General features: G+C 51.8%; 6 protein-coding genes across 6 annotated transcripts; 4 read left to right on the top strand and 2 right to left on the bottom strand.

The window, feature by feature from the left end:
• Positions 1–231: 231 nt before the first annotated feature.
• Positions 232–1,038, top strand: Z520_04858 (uncharacterized protein; the record flags this gene model as incomplete). Its single annotated transcript, XM_016775362.1, has 2 exons — positions 232–330; positions 517–1,038. 2 exons carry the CDS (start codon positions 232–234, stop codon positions 1,036–1,038), a joined length of 621 nt encoding a protein of 206 aa, XP_016633405.1.
• A 468-nt stretch (positions 1,039–1,506) lies between these two features.
• Positions 1,507–3,295, bottom strand: Z520_04857 (uncharacterized protein; the record flags this gene model as incomplete). Its single annotated transcript, XM_016775361.1, has 2 exons — positions 1,507–3,168; positions 3,218–3,295. 2 exons carry the CDS (start codon positions 3,293–3,295, stop codon positions 1,507–1,509), a joined length of 1,740 nt encoding a protein of 579 aa, XP_016633404.1.
• Positions 3,296–4,778: 1,483 nt separating this feature from the next.
• Z520_04856 (uncharacterized protein) lies at positions 4,779–5,330 on the bottom strand (the record flags this gene model as incomplete). The annotated part of the gene is made up of 2 exons (XM_016775360.1): positions 4,779–5,088; positions 5,194–5,330. 2 exons carry the CDS (start codon positions 5,328–5,330, stop codon positions 4,779–4,781), a joined length of 447 nt encoding a protein of 148 aa, XP_016633403.1.
• Positions 5,331–7,220: 1,890 nt separating this feature from the next.
• Positions 7,221–7,931, top strand: Z520_04855 (uncharacterized protein; the record flags this gene model as incomplete). The annotated part of the gene is made up of 5 exons (XM_016775359.1): positions 7,221–7,223; positions 7,277–7,287; positions 7,370–7,618; positions 7,683–7,734; positions 7,788–7,931. 5 exons carry the CDS (start codon positions 7,221–7,223, stop codon positions 7,929–7,931), a joined length of 459 nt encoding a protein of 152 aa, XP_016633402.1.
• A 965-nt stretch (positions 7,932–8,896) lies between these two features.
• Z520_04854 (uncharacterized protein) lies at positions 8,897–9,758 on the top strand (the record flags this gene model as incomplete). The annotated part of the gene is made up of 3 exons (XM_016775358.1): positions 8,897–9,221; positions 9,356–9,549; positions 9,645–9,758. The coding sequence occupies 3 exons, from the start codon at positions 8,897–8,899 to the stop codon at positions 9,756–9,758; spliced, it is 633 nt and encodes a 210-aa protein (XP_016633401.1).
• A 536-nt stretch (positions 9,759–10,294) lies between these two features.
• Positions 10,295–12,808, top strand: Z520_04853 (ATP synthase subunit beta, mitochondrial; the record flags this gene model as incomplete). The annotated part of the gene is made up of 8 exons (XM_016775357.1): positions 10,295–10,305; positions 10,383–10,552; positions 10,660–10,745; positions 10,803–10,845; positions 10,901–11,217; positions 11,264–11,457; positions 12,017–12,060; positions 12,117–12,808. The coding sequence occupies 8 exons, from the start codon at positions 10,295–10,297 to the stop codon at positions 12,806–12,808; spliced, it is 1,557 nt and encodes a 518-aa protein (XP_016633400.1).
• Between the last annotated feature and the right edge of the window lie 939 nt (positions 12,809–13,747).

Below are 13,747 nucleotides of genomic sequence, written 5' to 3'. Positions count from 1 at the left end.
TCTCGTGGTTGAGACGGTCCCAAAAACGTCCCGCTCTACGGTTGAAAACCATTACTCAACCCTTCCCCCTCGCCACAGTCCACATCTACCTTACTCTCCACTACTCTCTTGAAGCTCAACTCGACTCGTTTAATCTACCCTCTACTTCCCGTTCTTCACAAGAGTTTTTCAAGCTTTGCTTCACTGCACTACTCGATACACCTAGACAAAATCACTAGGCAATTTCGAAATATGGCACCAACGCAAAATACCAACAACAAGCAGGAGCTGAGCACCAAAGATGCCATGTTCTTGCTCGAACTCATGCGTGACTCTCCTCAACCGATCCTCGTAAGTATTCTGACCTCACTCTCCTCGCTCCCTTAGTTCCTCTAGCCATCTCACTGCCAACTTCGCCCATCTCACCAGATCCTCGGATCGTCAATCCCACCTCACTTCACCTCACCTGAGTACCAAACCCGCTTTGCCTTTCTCCTTCTTTCGATTATCCTCTATCCTTTCTCACGCTTGATATAGTTCCACATCGGCCCGTACTGTCATAAGACCGGCGCAAAACCAAACACCATCGTCAAGCGACTCGGCGAGATCAAGAAGCGCAACGGTCTGAACATTGTCACCACCACGAGTCCGCCATCCGGTAACAACAATGGCTTCGCCGTCCCCAGAGTCTCATCTGCCGCGAAGCGCGAGACTGGAGAAGATAGCGAGGCCAAGCCCAAGGTCAAGCGTGAGCGAGTGGCTCCCAAGACGACAGGCAAGCAGAATGCGCCGGACCTCTCCATCGCAGAACAACACGTGAAGGTGGAGACGGGCAATCCTCATCCTCACGACCTGGGCGTCGCTTATGGTCTTCCTTCCCCAGCCGAGTCTGCTGCGGAACCCCTCTTCGCCACTCCCACTGCTGCTGCACCAACGCCCGTGGCAACCGGCGCGAATGTGGCCCAAATTTTCGGGTACATGCCGCAGAAACGGAGCTTGGATGACCGCGACAGCATCGACAATGGGGTGCCAAACAAGAAGGTCAAGGCCGAGAATTGAAAAAAGGGTTTTTTTCACAAGCGTAACGACAAGCTCCAGTGTTGTCTCCAGCATGCTTACGAGGCCGGCCATGTCGGCGGCAGGGAAGGAAGGCGTCCAGAGCGGGAAAAGGGTGCCAATCGAGCTGAAAGGGAAATAACTGGCTTTCCGTCCATCAGTGTTGGGCATTACTACATAGGTCAGGCGGGAGCTGGATAGAGGGCGGAACAATGAATCAACAGTTAGAATTACCCAAGTTATCTCACATGAGGGTAGAGGCGAGTGAACGGGAGACATAAATGAGCTTAGCCTACAAAACCCGAAAAGACAAGAGAGGAAAAGACATTGGGGTGGAACAGTACTGGAAGGGAACAATCAAAGTCATCCAACAAACAGTGATTTCGGCTGGATTCTGCTGTGCTAGACAGACTTGTAGCTTGGAGGGAAGGCGGGACAAAAAGGGACAGGAACATTTCCATTAAAAAATACCTAGTCGAGAACAATGACAGAAATTGGCTCGCCGACATCCTTCTTCTTTCCATTTTCTTTTGTGTCTCTACGCTTGATGCCAAAACGTACTCCAATCCCTGGCCCTGATATCGTGCCCTGTGCGCGATTCCTGATGCCAGAGTTCAGACCGCTGGATGATGCTGCATCATCCAAGGTTTCTAAGATCAAAGTCGTGGGGACCGCAGAGTTGTCAATTTCACCGGTACCAAGTCCTGTATGGAGAGGTTCGGACTTGGGGTTGGCAAAGGGTGCAGGCCCAGGCTCGGCAGGAATGGTGGTCGATTTGACACTGGCGGACGCGCAGTTTTGGAATGTGCTTAGCACTTGGATTGCCAGCTGGGTCGAGCGCACAATGTCCTTGATGGTCCTGAGCGAGATTTCAGGTGCCTCATCGTCCGGCCTTGTCGCGGGCGGCTGTGCAATAGCAGAGTCAACGGACCGGGAGACGTGAGGACTGTTGAGAGTTCCGATTTCGGTCTGAGCGGTGGTGGGCCGCGTGTGTATTTCTGCTGCCGGTGCAGGGGTCGCTGTTGTAGAAGGAGTAACATCTGAAAAGGGTAAGAAAGACGCAGCACGGGTCTTCCCCTTGTTGGAAGTCTGCGAAGGCGCCGCTGATGATGCGGATGTTGCGTGTTCGATACTTTGCTGGATTGGCGCAGTGCTGAGATGCCGTCGCCGTTCCTGATTGACATCCATGGAGGAAACTTGACAGTCCTGACGCTGACCCACTGGTGATCGGCACTCATGGCTGTCACTATTTTCTTCCACGTGTAAGGGCTCGACAGCTGCAGGTTGGGGACTTGATGCGAGTGGATCGTCGGGACTCAGTCGCTGACTGAGCACCGAGGTACTCGCATTGTTTCCTTCGGCAGACATTGCAATGAGCTGGGCTAGCCTCTCACGACCGATGGTAACCTTTCGTTTGTCTTTCAGATTGCGAGTGTGCTCCTTGCTGATTTGTTCGTGTAACTTAAGGTCATTCTCATCGGGCAGTTGCCTCTGACAAAGGGCACACCGATACTCACCGTTCTTCGTAATATAGCCGAAGGACTCAGAGGTCGGCGGGGGACTTGTGTGAGTACTGCCTGCAGTCTGGGCCTCAATTGGATCACGCACCTCCGAAAAGCGACGTTTTCGGCTCCGGGCAACGCTCTCCCGAGCGAAATCATCTGGTTGGTTCTGTCCCGTAGTAGGGGCTTCGGAATTCGAAGGGCCACTTTGGACTTCACTTGTTGCAGCCCCAGAGGCCCTTACTTGCGGGATGCCGGACTCCCTACGAGGAGGTGCCATGGCCTCACTCGCTGGTACGCCCCCAGCAGGCGACGTCGGAGGTGGTCCTTCAACCACACGAGGACGTTTTGCAGGAGCTCGGAGCGAGTTATTAGATCGAGCCTGTAGGACTTCGACCTCCCTTGGGCTCAGGATGCTAATGTCCTCGTCGTCGAAGTCGAGTAGAGGTGGGCGATGAGGTCGTGCCGAACCTCTCAAAAGCCTGCTTCTGCCACAGACGTGGCGACTGGCCAGCTCGCGTCTAAGCTGCTCTGCTTTTGCAGGAACATCCTTTGTGAAGAGGGTTTCGATCTCAAGGATAGTTGCCCCTCCTCCGTAATATGCGGCGATACTCGTCAATTGACTTCTGAACTGGCACAATATTAGTTCGAACGCAGCCTGACAGGAATGAGCCTCTCACAGATTCCTCGCCCAGCGCAGCGTAAGTTGCTGCCAATACCCGGAAAAGAGTATCTTTGAAGTCCCAGATCGAGGACATATTGGAGTTGCTGGATGCATTCATGGAGGTGATGCCTCGACAAGAAGAGCGAAGTCAGTCATTGACGTGGACTGGGGGCGGGCGAGAGGAGCACACAGAAGAGATTCCTGGGTCGCCGGTCTCTTTGATCCACAGGCCACAAATTACTCGTCGCGGCCATGGAGTGGAGTGAGAGCAGGACCAAGTCCCACGAGTTGAAGCCATTGGAAGTTGTGATGGAGGGTGGTAAGGAAGCGAAGGGTGAAGCTGCAGGATCATGACGGAGCGGGCGCAGTTGGCGCCTCTTGGGTCTGTTTGCTTGCAGGCGTGCAGCTTAGCGGTAACAATGTCATTACAACTGAACAACGACCCTCCCGTTTCCTGCATGCATCAGCTGCTGATTGGAGCACCACAGTTGCAATCACAATCGAGCATGGCACTTTTGCATGCAAGAATCTTTTTCTCGCATAAGATGGTGCCTCGAAACCAGAGGCTGCTGGTTTCCCTCAGTCCGGATCGCAATATTCGCAAAGAAGGCTTGGACCACTTTTTCCTCCCGCAACTTCCAGCCTCTCCCCAACAATTTACTCCTTTCACACCCTATTACTACAGATTACATGAGTGTGCGCACCCCTGCAATCGCAGTCGCGCGAGTCACTTGACCAAGTACAACGAAGGTGAATGGTGGACCTGAATCCTGCGTATCTTCGTGGCAGCAAATCCGATGTAATTTTTCGGCCTTTGGAGCTCCTTCTTTGCCGGAAATAGGCAAAGCTTTTTCCGCGGACAAAAGGCCAGCAAGCAGAGAGCACTGAAAGCGCGACAGCGGATGGTGAGTTGATGGCCAGGGGAAAACCAGTCATCCTCCATTTCGCCTCTTGGAGGTAGAAGGGGGGACTTGGCCAGGTTCAGCCGAAGAAAGGTCTGTGTTCTGCATCAGGCTCTGTGACAGTTCCTTGGTAGACACGTAAGACACCACCGGACCTAGCAGCGGGTTACAATAGCCAAGCGGACTCTTCACTAGGACGGACCGAATTGCCTTGGGAACGACTTGAAAGTAGCAAATGCGCGGATTGAGTCCAGTTGTTTTTCAATTGTCATTTCTGCTCAGCTATGCAACGTGCCTCGAACAGTCCTTCTGTTGTCTGCATCCCCGATGGAATGACCTCATGATTGGTTCTGAGGCAAGAGTGACAGGCATGGCACACTTGTTGCGGAACCCATTCAAAGCAATCTCTCCTCAAACAAAACCTCAGCTCAAGCCATATCCTATCGTGTCATACCATATCCTGTGCGGGACCTAGCAGAAAAGGAATAGGAAGCTCATGTTGTATGTGCGCACTCATGCTATCCTGCAAGTGAAATTTGCCGCTCCTCCAGGCGCGCTGTGAACAGAATTGGTCACGGCCCGGGAATCGAGCTCTTGCGATCCTCATGAATCGTCAGCAATAGAAACCGGGAAGTGGAAACAAGTAGTAATTACCGGATTGCAAATTGAGGGTGTTCAACTATTGTTGTGTTCGTCCTCGGCCTTGACAGCAGAGTTCGCTTCCTCCTCCTGGCTTTCTGCCTTGACCTCTGGCTCTGGGTTGGCTGGAGCTTCTTTCTTCGCATTTCCCTTACGCTTGGTGGGAGTCTTGACATCTTCTCCATCGTCGGGGTCCGCGGCTTTGCGCTTCTTTCCAGACGTAGCCTTGCTAGCAGGCGCCTTCGCAGTCTTGGCTTCCTTGACGGGGGTGGCTGCATCACCTCTGACAGTCGCATCGCCTTGAAGAATCTTTTCACTCTCTTTCTTCAACTTGTAGAATTTTTGACTACAAGCTTACGAGTCAGCAAACATGGCCCGAGACCCCAGGCTTTGAAAAAGATGAAAGGCAAAAGTGGAACGTCACTAAACAGGCGAGGAAAAGTGATGATACCTGCATGCATTCCCGTTGAGATCATTGCCCAGTTTCTCAGCAACCCGAGGCCAGATCGAAGTCGGTGGTGCATTCATCTCGGCGATAGCATAGAGGAGCAAGTTGCGCTCAGACGCAGGATCCCATTTGAAAGGCATCGTGAAGACTCTGGGGTGACGAACGATCGGGCAACAGTCTGGCTTGATGTGCTTGAAGAAGAGCTGATGGTGTTCAATAAGGAGGAGAAGGTAAAGTGTAGGGGTGATGGAAGAGGAAATGAAAACAAGTTCAGCGTCAGGAGAACGTGAATTTCTGGATCTCAAACGGCGCTAAAATTTTGAGAGAGTGAACTCACCGACAAGCACTCGCAGTCACTCCACCACCAATCGCTACAGCTGCCTGTTCGAATCTTGCTCCAGAGCAGTTGTGAGGCTCTTCGATCATGCTGAACAGCAGGAGCTTTTCAGAGGCATCATTCCAAGGGTTCGCCATGATTGGTGACAGGAGCTTCCTTCAAGTAAACTGAAAATGAAGGTAACTGGGTCGATGGGCTTCGATGGGGTTGAGGGAGTTGACAGTAAATGGGAGATGACGACAAAGGAGTAGAAATGTGAGAAACAGTGAGTGAGAAGACGTCAGTTTAAGAGGAAGCACCTAGGTAGGGAGGAGCGCAGCTCAATATAACCACAGAAGACAACGGTTCTCGATTCCTTGCTCCCTCGCGCTCTTCCATTGACTTGATGTCAAAGTCATTGGTTTCAGATATGATCATAGTAGCAGAACTCATGGTCGGTGTTGAGACGCTCAGTCCAATTGTCTTTGTGTATTGTGATAAACTTTAATCCCTCAATCCTATATCCTTTGTTGAGTGACCTATCCGGATATTGCCATGTGCCACTGTTTTGTGCCTGAAGCGTCTGTTGAGTTGGGAATGACCTCCCTGCAAACCTTGGTCACATCCCATATCCGATACTGTGTAAGTCTCTGTCTGCCGGCGCTATACTCACCAGAAACCCCTAACCCCTTCGGCTGCGGCGACAGGCTGGTGGCCTTCATTGAACGGAAATGCAGCGAGGCTCGATAAGTAATGAGAAGGCTGAAGGCCCCAAGCCTAAAACCAAAAACCCAAGGCGACTTTTCCGAGCATCATGCAGTGCTTTGGCTGGCAAAGTCTGTGTAGCCCGGTGGACGCCTAGCCTCCATTGTTTGCAAACCGGTCCACCAACGACCGCAACAGCATCAATGTTTCCCATCTGCGTCGTGTGCTCACCTGCAACCAGCATCTTTGGTTCGCGGAACGAGAGGTGGCGAGCAATTAGCTCTTTGGGAGGCGGCTGACATTCGGTGTCATGATCAATCGCCAGGTACAACACGCAGAGATGCCTGGGAGATATCGTAATCGTGGACACGGCTCTCACGGATAGAGACGGCAGGTGCCTGAGCAGTTTATAGCCTGATGAAACGCAGTTTTAGCAGACGGGAGGCACCCATCAGCCAGAGAGCGATCGTCAGGACAATGATATCCATGGATGATATCAAAGAGAAGGGCAGAGTATCGGTGAGAGAAAAGGCGGGAGCTTACTAGGCTGAATTTCTGGGCGTTCGCGTGACAACCACTGACTTCCAAGTTGCTACCAAACCGGAGGAGCCTGGCGAGCCCCTCGTTGTGATTAGGCGCGTACGCAGACCGAGTGCCTCGTATTCTGGACCCCACCATTGATTCTTCTCTTTTTACTGTCAATTGCGTCCCGTCACTACTACTGTTCCATCCCACCAAACACTCCCTTATCCTCTGCCTGCCCTACACGCAATCTGGACTTTCTTTTGCGTTGCATTGTCCAGTCTTGCACCACAATCCTTCCGCAAGGTACGTAAGCCCTTCTCTTGGAGCGCCTGCGATCGCCGGTGCCTGTCCGAGACCTCATATTCCTATCTTTGTTCCTTTGCGCCCCCATCTCTCCAAGCGCCATCTTATTCTCTGCCGAAACTGACAACAATAGCAGCTTCAAACCAAGTCGCATAGGTGTCTGGAACCCGAATAAGCAGTCATGGTGAGTGCTTGAATCCATCCTGAAATTCCGCTTCGACTAACCCTACCTTATAGCCTGTGTCCGGGTATGTCTATCCAATCTTCCCTCGAAAGATCCTCGCTTCGTGTGCGCGCCGCCGTGCCCTTCTAATGCCTTGACCTCACCAGCCTCTCCGTGAATCCCGACTGCGTCTCAAAGTTCAATGATTTGAAACTCGGTCGCGGCGGTCCCAAGTACATCATCTACAAGATCTCCGATGATCAGAAGGAAATCGTGGTAGACGAAGTCGGCAGCGAGCCTGACTACGACACTTTCAGAGAGAAGCTCATAGCCAAGAAGGAGGCCAATGGAAAGGACCGTCCTTCGTACGCCATTTACGATGTCGAATTCGAGCTTGAGGGCGGTGAAGGCAAGAGGTATTGTATACCCAATGGTCGCCATGCCCGTTTCACGGATATGTGTACTGACGGGAACATCAAGATCCAAAATTGCATTCATCACCTACATCAACCAGGACGCAACCGGTGTCAAGGTATGTCCGCCCTTGCTCTTTCTAGATATGACCATGGCTAATATCACTTCCAGTCACGCATGGTGTATGCCAGCTCCCGCGAAACCTTGAAAAATGCTCTCAACGGAATTGCCATGAACTGGCAAGCAAACGACCCCGGCGAGTTGGAGTGGGCCGACCTGCTCAAGGAAGCTAGCAAAGGCAAAGGGACAGTTTAAGAGCAGATTGACAGTTGAAGTGGTTGGACAACACTTTGACGTCCCAGCAACAGAACACGCTTGCCACAAGATATATGTTGGTCTTATGGTACCTGGACGAACGGGCACATCTTCTGACGAGCCGAGCATGGCAAACAGGTTGAGTATGCGCCGTTGGAGCACGCCCGACATTTGAGGCTGTGATGAAGATAGAACACTGCTACGTTGAATGACCGAGATAGATCGTCTCGAACCAAAATTCGAAGCATTTTTTCCTGTTTCAGAACTTTGAGACTTTCTGTACCTGCTGTGCTCTTCGACGAGTATGAGACCGATAGGACTGATACCGCCGTCCCCGAATATGTGCTTGTTCAGTGAGCTTAATCGACCACTTCTTACCTACCTAGGCAGTATAGGCATCATCGCATGGCTCCCACGCGACATCGTGCGCCTAAGTCCATTCGGTGCGACTTCTGTGCTGCACTCCCATTGTTGCTCCCTGCATGTGATCGCAAATCGTAATTTTTGGTTTTCTTGCGTACCGCACTGTGACAAGGAACGCTGGTGCTTCATGCCTACCTAGGTAAGTAATGTCTACCCGAGGACGCATCATAATGCTTAGTTCTGCGCGAGCGAAGCCGCAAAGCTGCAAAGTCGGTACCCGAATGTCAAACGCTCACATAGGTATCCGCAGATATCTGTTCCAGCTCATGGCCACGGTATCCAAGTAGGAGGGTGTGGGGTGATGCACGCTGATGTACGCGGTAATTTTACGCAGTGCCAAGCCCAGGGAGCTAGCGAATCCTCTGCAATTGGGATTGAACTTGATCTGGAACCAACGACCTCAGACAATCGTTCTCACATCTTCCAGGTTCAACCCACAAGCAACCTGCTACGACAGCGGCCGCCGAGCTCCAGGCTTCGGCAGGGTATTCAACGGTCGACTTTCGTATGTATTGATCGAACTTTCAGAACTTTCCAGCAAGATGTATCTCCGCTCCTTACCCCGTGCAGCTCGTGCTTCCACCAGCACCTCGACAGCATGCACGCGAATCACATCTCCCTCCATTCGATGCTTCCGATCCTCAGCGCAGTCCTTGGCTCCCACGTTTGCAGCTTCCCAACAGCTCCCTCCCATGAGCAGCCAGTCCCAGATGCGATCTGCTCACGCCATTTCCAACCCAACCCTCGCCGGGATTGAGAAGAGATGGGAATCAATGCCTCCGCAAGAGCAGGCCGAGCTGTGGATGCAATTGAGAGATCGTATGAAGGTTGATTGGAACGAGATGACTTTGCAGGAAAAGAAAGCTGGTATGTACCGGTCCCGTCTTTCCGCGGAGGAGCGCGGCTCGGGGATGATGTGCTCAACGCAGCTCGGATTCTCGGTGCACCTCTGGAGGAAAGAGTGATACAAGCTGGAAAACTCCTTACTGATGCTTTTGTAGCATGGTGGATTGCGTTTGGACCTCACGGACCCCGTGCTGAGGCAGCCCCGGGTGAATGGACCAAAGTGTGGCTTTATACGGCGGTTGGCCTTGGAATATCGCTGGCTACATTCATGCTCATCCATTCCATGGCACGACCGCCTCCACGAACCATGACTAAGGAATGGCAAGAAGCTACCAATGAATATCTCAAGGTGAGTCAATCCTGCTGTGGGGTTGCTGCGCATTCCAGGATAGCCTCACAAGGTTTTCCCTGAACAAGATCCGAAGCTGACACAAATACCTACAGTCGGAGAGGTCCAATCCTATGTATGGTATCAGTAGTGAAGGATACAGCGGTCCAGGCTTTGTTCAAAGCAAGTCTGCTAAGGCTCAGGGCATCAAGCTTGAGCCAGACGAGTGACCGACGATGGTGTGAAGGGGTGAAAACATGCGGAGTTGCACCAGCGCAGATGGTGGTCTTTTTTACTGTGACTAGTATCATCAGAAAGCAGGGATCTCGATGTGTTTTTGTGAATAACCAAAAAAAAAAAATCAACAACCTTCCCTGCAGCTGTGCTTTTGGGCGCTCTCTGGTTCGTGAGACTGTACATAGATTAACACGGACGGTGATGGAACCGATAGCACAGAACCGTTCTTTTTGATTTTTTTACTTTATGGTGCCAATTCCCACAGGGTGCCCAAGATTGCCTCATTTGCCATATCCCAATACCTAATATTTGATGCCATGCTGATGGCTTTTGAAAATTGACGAGGCACTTCGTAGGAGGCCGGGGCTTGTCGGGGTCTAATGGAGGTCCCCGATTAGGCATAGCGCAGACCCGAGCTCAATGAACAGCAACTTTGATTCCTGACCTCAAGTTTCTTCACTTTGCTCCTGATCCGACACCAACTCTCCCCTCTACCTTTCCATCCTCAATTTCTCGTTCATCCGCAAGCATGCTCAAGAGGTTCGTGAGCTCCTGTCTGTACACTTGCACAGCTCGTGGAATGCTTTGAGCCTGTTGCTGACCCTGTGATTGAACAGCGGCATCGCCCGTAGCTTGGGCAGGTCTGCCCTTGCTCGACCTTCCATCTCCCGACGCGCTTTCGAGCCTCTGCGGAAACACGCTGCTCCAGCTCTTGCACAGCGATGGGCTTCGACAGACGCTGCAAGAGACGGCAAGATCCATCAGGTCATCGGAGCTGTCGTTGACGGTACGAGAAAATTTCACTTCTTGCGCCTATTGAGCTCCCACAAAGCTCAACAATAACCACATACATGCGAACTCGCACCAATGAATCGAGCTAATAGCTATCTCCAGTCAAATTCGATACCGAACAACTCCCTCCTATTCTCAATGCCCTCGAAACCGATAACAATGGCCAGAAGCTCGTTCTGGAAGTCGCGGTACGAACACACAAGATGGAGATGATAGTTAGCAAGTTGGAGACTGATGGTGAATAGCAACATTTGGGTGAGAGTGTCGTGAGATGTATTGCTATGGATGGTATGAGAGATCCCCTCGCACAATCGATCGTCCGAAGTCTGACTTTAGATTCGAGGTACCGAGGGTCTCGTCCGAGGTCATAAAGCCACCGATACTGGCTCTCCGATCAAGATCCCAGTCGGCCCTGGCACTTTGGGCCGCATCATGAACGTTACTGGTGACCCCATCGACGAAAGAGGCCCCATTAAAGCCACCAAATTGTCTCCCATCCATGCCGATCCTCCCGAGTTCATTGAACAAGCTACTACCGCCGAAGTCTTGGTTACCGGTATCAAGGTCGTCGACTTGCTGGCTCCCTATGCTCGTGGTGGAAAGATTGGTCTCTTCGGCGGTGCAGGCGTCGGCAAAACTGTGTTTATTCAAGAGTTGATCGTATGTGCGCCTGACCATGCTAGATTCCATGGCTAACCATTGCCAGAACAACATCGCCAAAGCCCACGGTGGTTACTCCGTCTTCACTGGTGTCGGCGAGCGAACTCGTGAAGGTAACGATCTGTACCACGAAATGCAGGAAACCTCTGTCATTCAGCTTGATGGCGAATCCAAGGTCGCATTGGTGTTCGGTCAGATGAACGAACCCCCTGGGGCCCGTGCTCGTGTCGCCTTGACTGGGTAAGTTACTCCTTTTCTTCTTGAGCCTATCCCAGACTCCAGTCTGGAGGATATTCCCGGACATACACTGGATCATCTTGCTTCCGGTATCAAACTCGACGTCCAGGAACTTCATCCATTTGGCATCCTGAAAAAGTCCTGTTTGTGCTTTGGCATACGCCGGACATATCGCAAAACGCTTAGATGAAGCGAAAGGAACCTCCCGTGAAACCATCATCCATGCCAAAAGAGTTGAGGGTTTGTCGACCGCCCAGTCAAAGCCGTCAAAGCCGTCAGGCAACAAGCCAAGGAAAACAAACTACATTACTGCTCAGTCTGTGATACACGTTTGGTCAATGACTACAATATGTAACGACATCTCGCGACGACTCTACATACCGAGAGGCTCGCAAAGTGCACACGGGCGACACTGCCAAGACCCTGGCGATGTTGCCAAGACCCGATGCTGCCAAGACCTGATACTGGACCGGACTCTGAACTCTGGACTTTTATTTTGTCTTTACACTTTGCAAACATGTTGTACATGTCATACATGTTGTACTAATGTTTAAAACATCAGATTAACTGTTGCTGAGTACTTCCGGGACGAAGAAGGCCAGGATGGTATGGATATGTCGCTGTCGATTGTCTGGATGATTTTGCTGACTTTTTGGTACCAGTTTTGCTTTTCATCGACAACATCTTCCGATTCACTCAAGCCGGTTCCGAGGTGTCCGCTTTGCTTGGTCGTATCCCATCTGCTGTCGGTTACCAACCCACTCTCGCCGTCGACATGGGTGCTATGCAGGAACGTATCACCACCACCCAGAAAGGATCCATCACTTCTGTGCAGGCCGTCTACGTGCCAGCTGACGATTTGACTGATCCTGCTCCTGCCACCACGTTCGCTCACTTGGACGCTACCACTGTGTTGTCTCGTGGCATCTCCGAGTTGGGTATCTACCCTGCTGTCGACCCTCTCGACTCCAAATCCCGCATGTTGGATCCCCGTGTCGTCGGACAAGAACACTATGATACTGCCTCTCGCGTCCAACAGATGTTGCAAGAATACAAGTCGCTCCAGGATATCATTGCCATTTTGGGTATGGACGAACTTTCGGAAGCCGACAAGTTGACCGTCGAACGAGCCCGTAAACTACAGCGTTTCCTCTCCCAACCCTTCACCGTCGCGCAAGTGTTCACGGGTATTGAAGGCAAGCTCGTGGATCTGAAGGATACTATCAGCAGTTTCCAGAAGATTATCAATGGCGAGGGTGACGACCTGCCAGAAGGTGCTTTCTACATGGTGGGCGACTTTGAGAGTGCGCGGGCGAAGGGAGAGAAGATTCTGGCTGAATTGGAGAAGTCGTAACTTCTCGCCTAGAAGAGTGGAGGGAAACGGGGATGAGGCTGTGATGCAAGAGCGAAACAAGCTCTAGTTCAAAAGCATTGCATCGAGTGCTTGGTGTGAAAAGCGGAGGTGGAAGTGCAGAAGTTAGAAGCCCGAGGACCGCGAGAGGAGAGCAGGAAACTTGTACATTGAACAACCTCCTTTTATTCCTGAGATCAAAATTTCCGCTTGTTGCTCTTTTGTAATTCATCTGCATTGTGCCTCCAGACAGAAGTCGTACGAGTGAGTCTACTCGGTGCTACCCAGGTACTACAGAAGCTATTGTACCAGAACCAAATAAGGCTGGGTCAGAATCCTTCAGATCGAACGTTGGGACGGGGTTGGTTGGCAGTAGCGACCCGAGGCGCCGTCCGTCCATATCTTCTTTTGATCTCCTATCAGGCTATCACCCACCTCGTTTCCATGATACCTAATGATCGCCCATCCACGTATGTCAATCAATCAACCTACCTGGATAGCCCCGGTCCGGGGCCACTGTGCTTTATCAATCTACCCATGGGGCTAATCCTACAGCGGGCTCCAATCCAATACTATGTCTAGAATGATGGGGCAGCTTCCATCTCCGTTATTCGTCCACCGCCTGCGTATCTGTACGAGGTACGCCTCCGCCTCAGCGGGATCTTCGCCTCTAGCTGTTCCACTCAATAGCTCTGCAACAAATCCCCTATCTGCACGTTGTATCAATGGACGGCTTCTGCGTTGCGTTGCGTTGCATTACATACGCCGGGTCGCTTGGCTCATGACTATCCAAGGGAACCTTGTCCTGCTTCTCTTGAAGAATATCACCAACTGCCGCAGGGTCTGCGGGTCAGGCTGTGTCGTCGTACTGCCGGATATCGTCTACTTAGCATCTGGAGGGGCCTGGTGCTCTCGAGTATACTATGATCGGCCATCTCCCGC

The sequence above is a fragment of the Fonsecaea multimorphosa genome (assembly GCF_000836435.1).
Source record: "Fonsecaea multimorphosa CBS 102226 unplaced genomic scaffold supercont1.8, whole genome shotgun sequence".
NCBI classification, from domain to species: Eukaryota; Fungi; Ascomycota; class Eurotiomycetes; order Chaetothyriales; family Herpotrichiellaceae; genus Fonsecaea; species Fonsecaea multimorphosa.
Note: the sequence above shows the minus strand (reverse complement) of the source record. Positions and strands in the feature narration are given on the sequence as shown.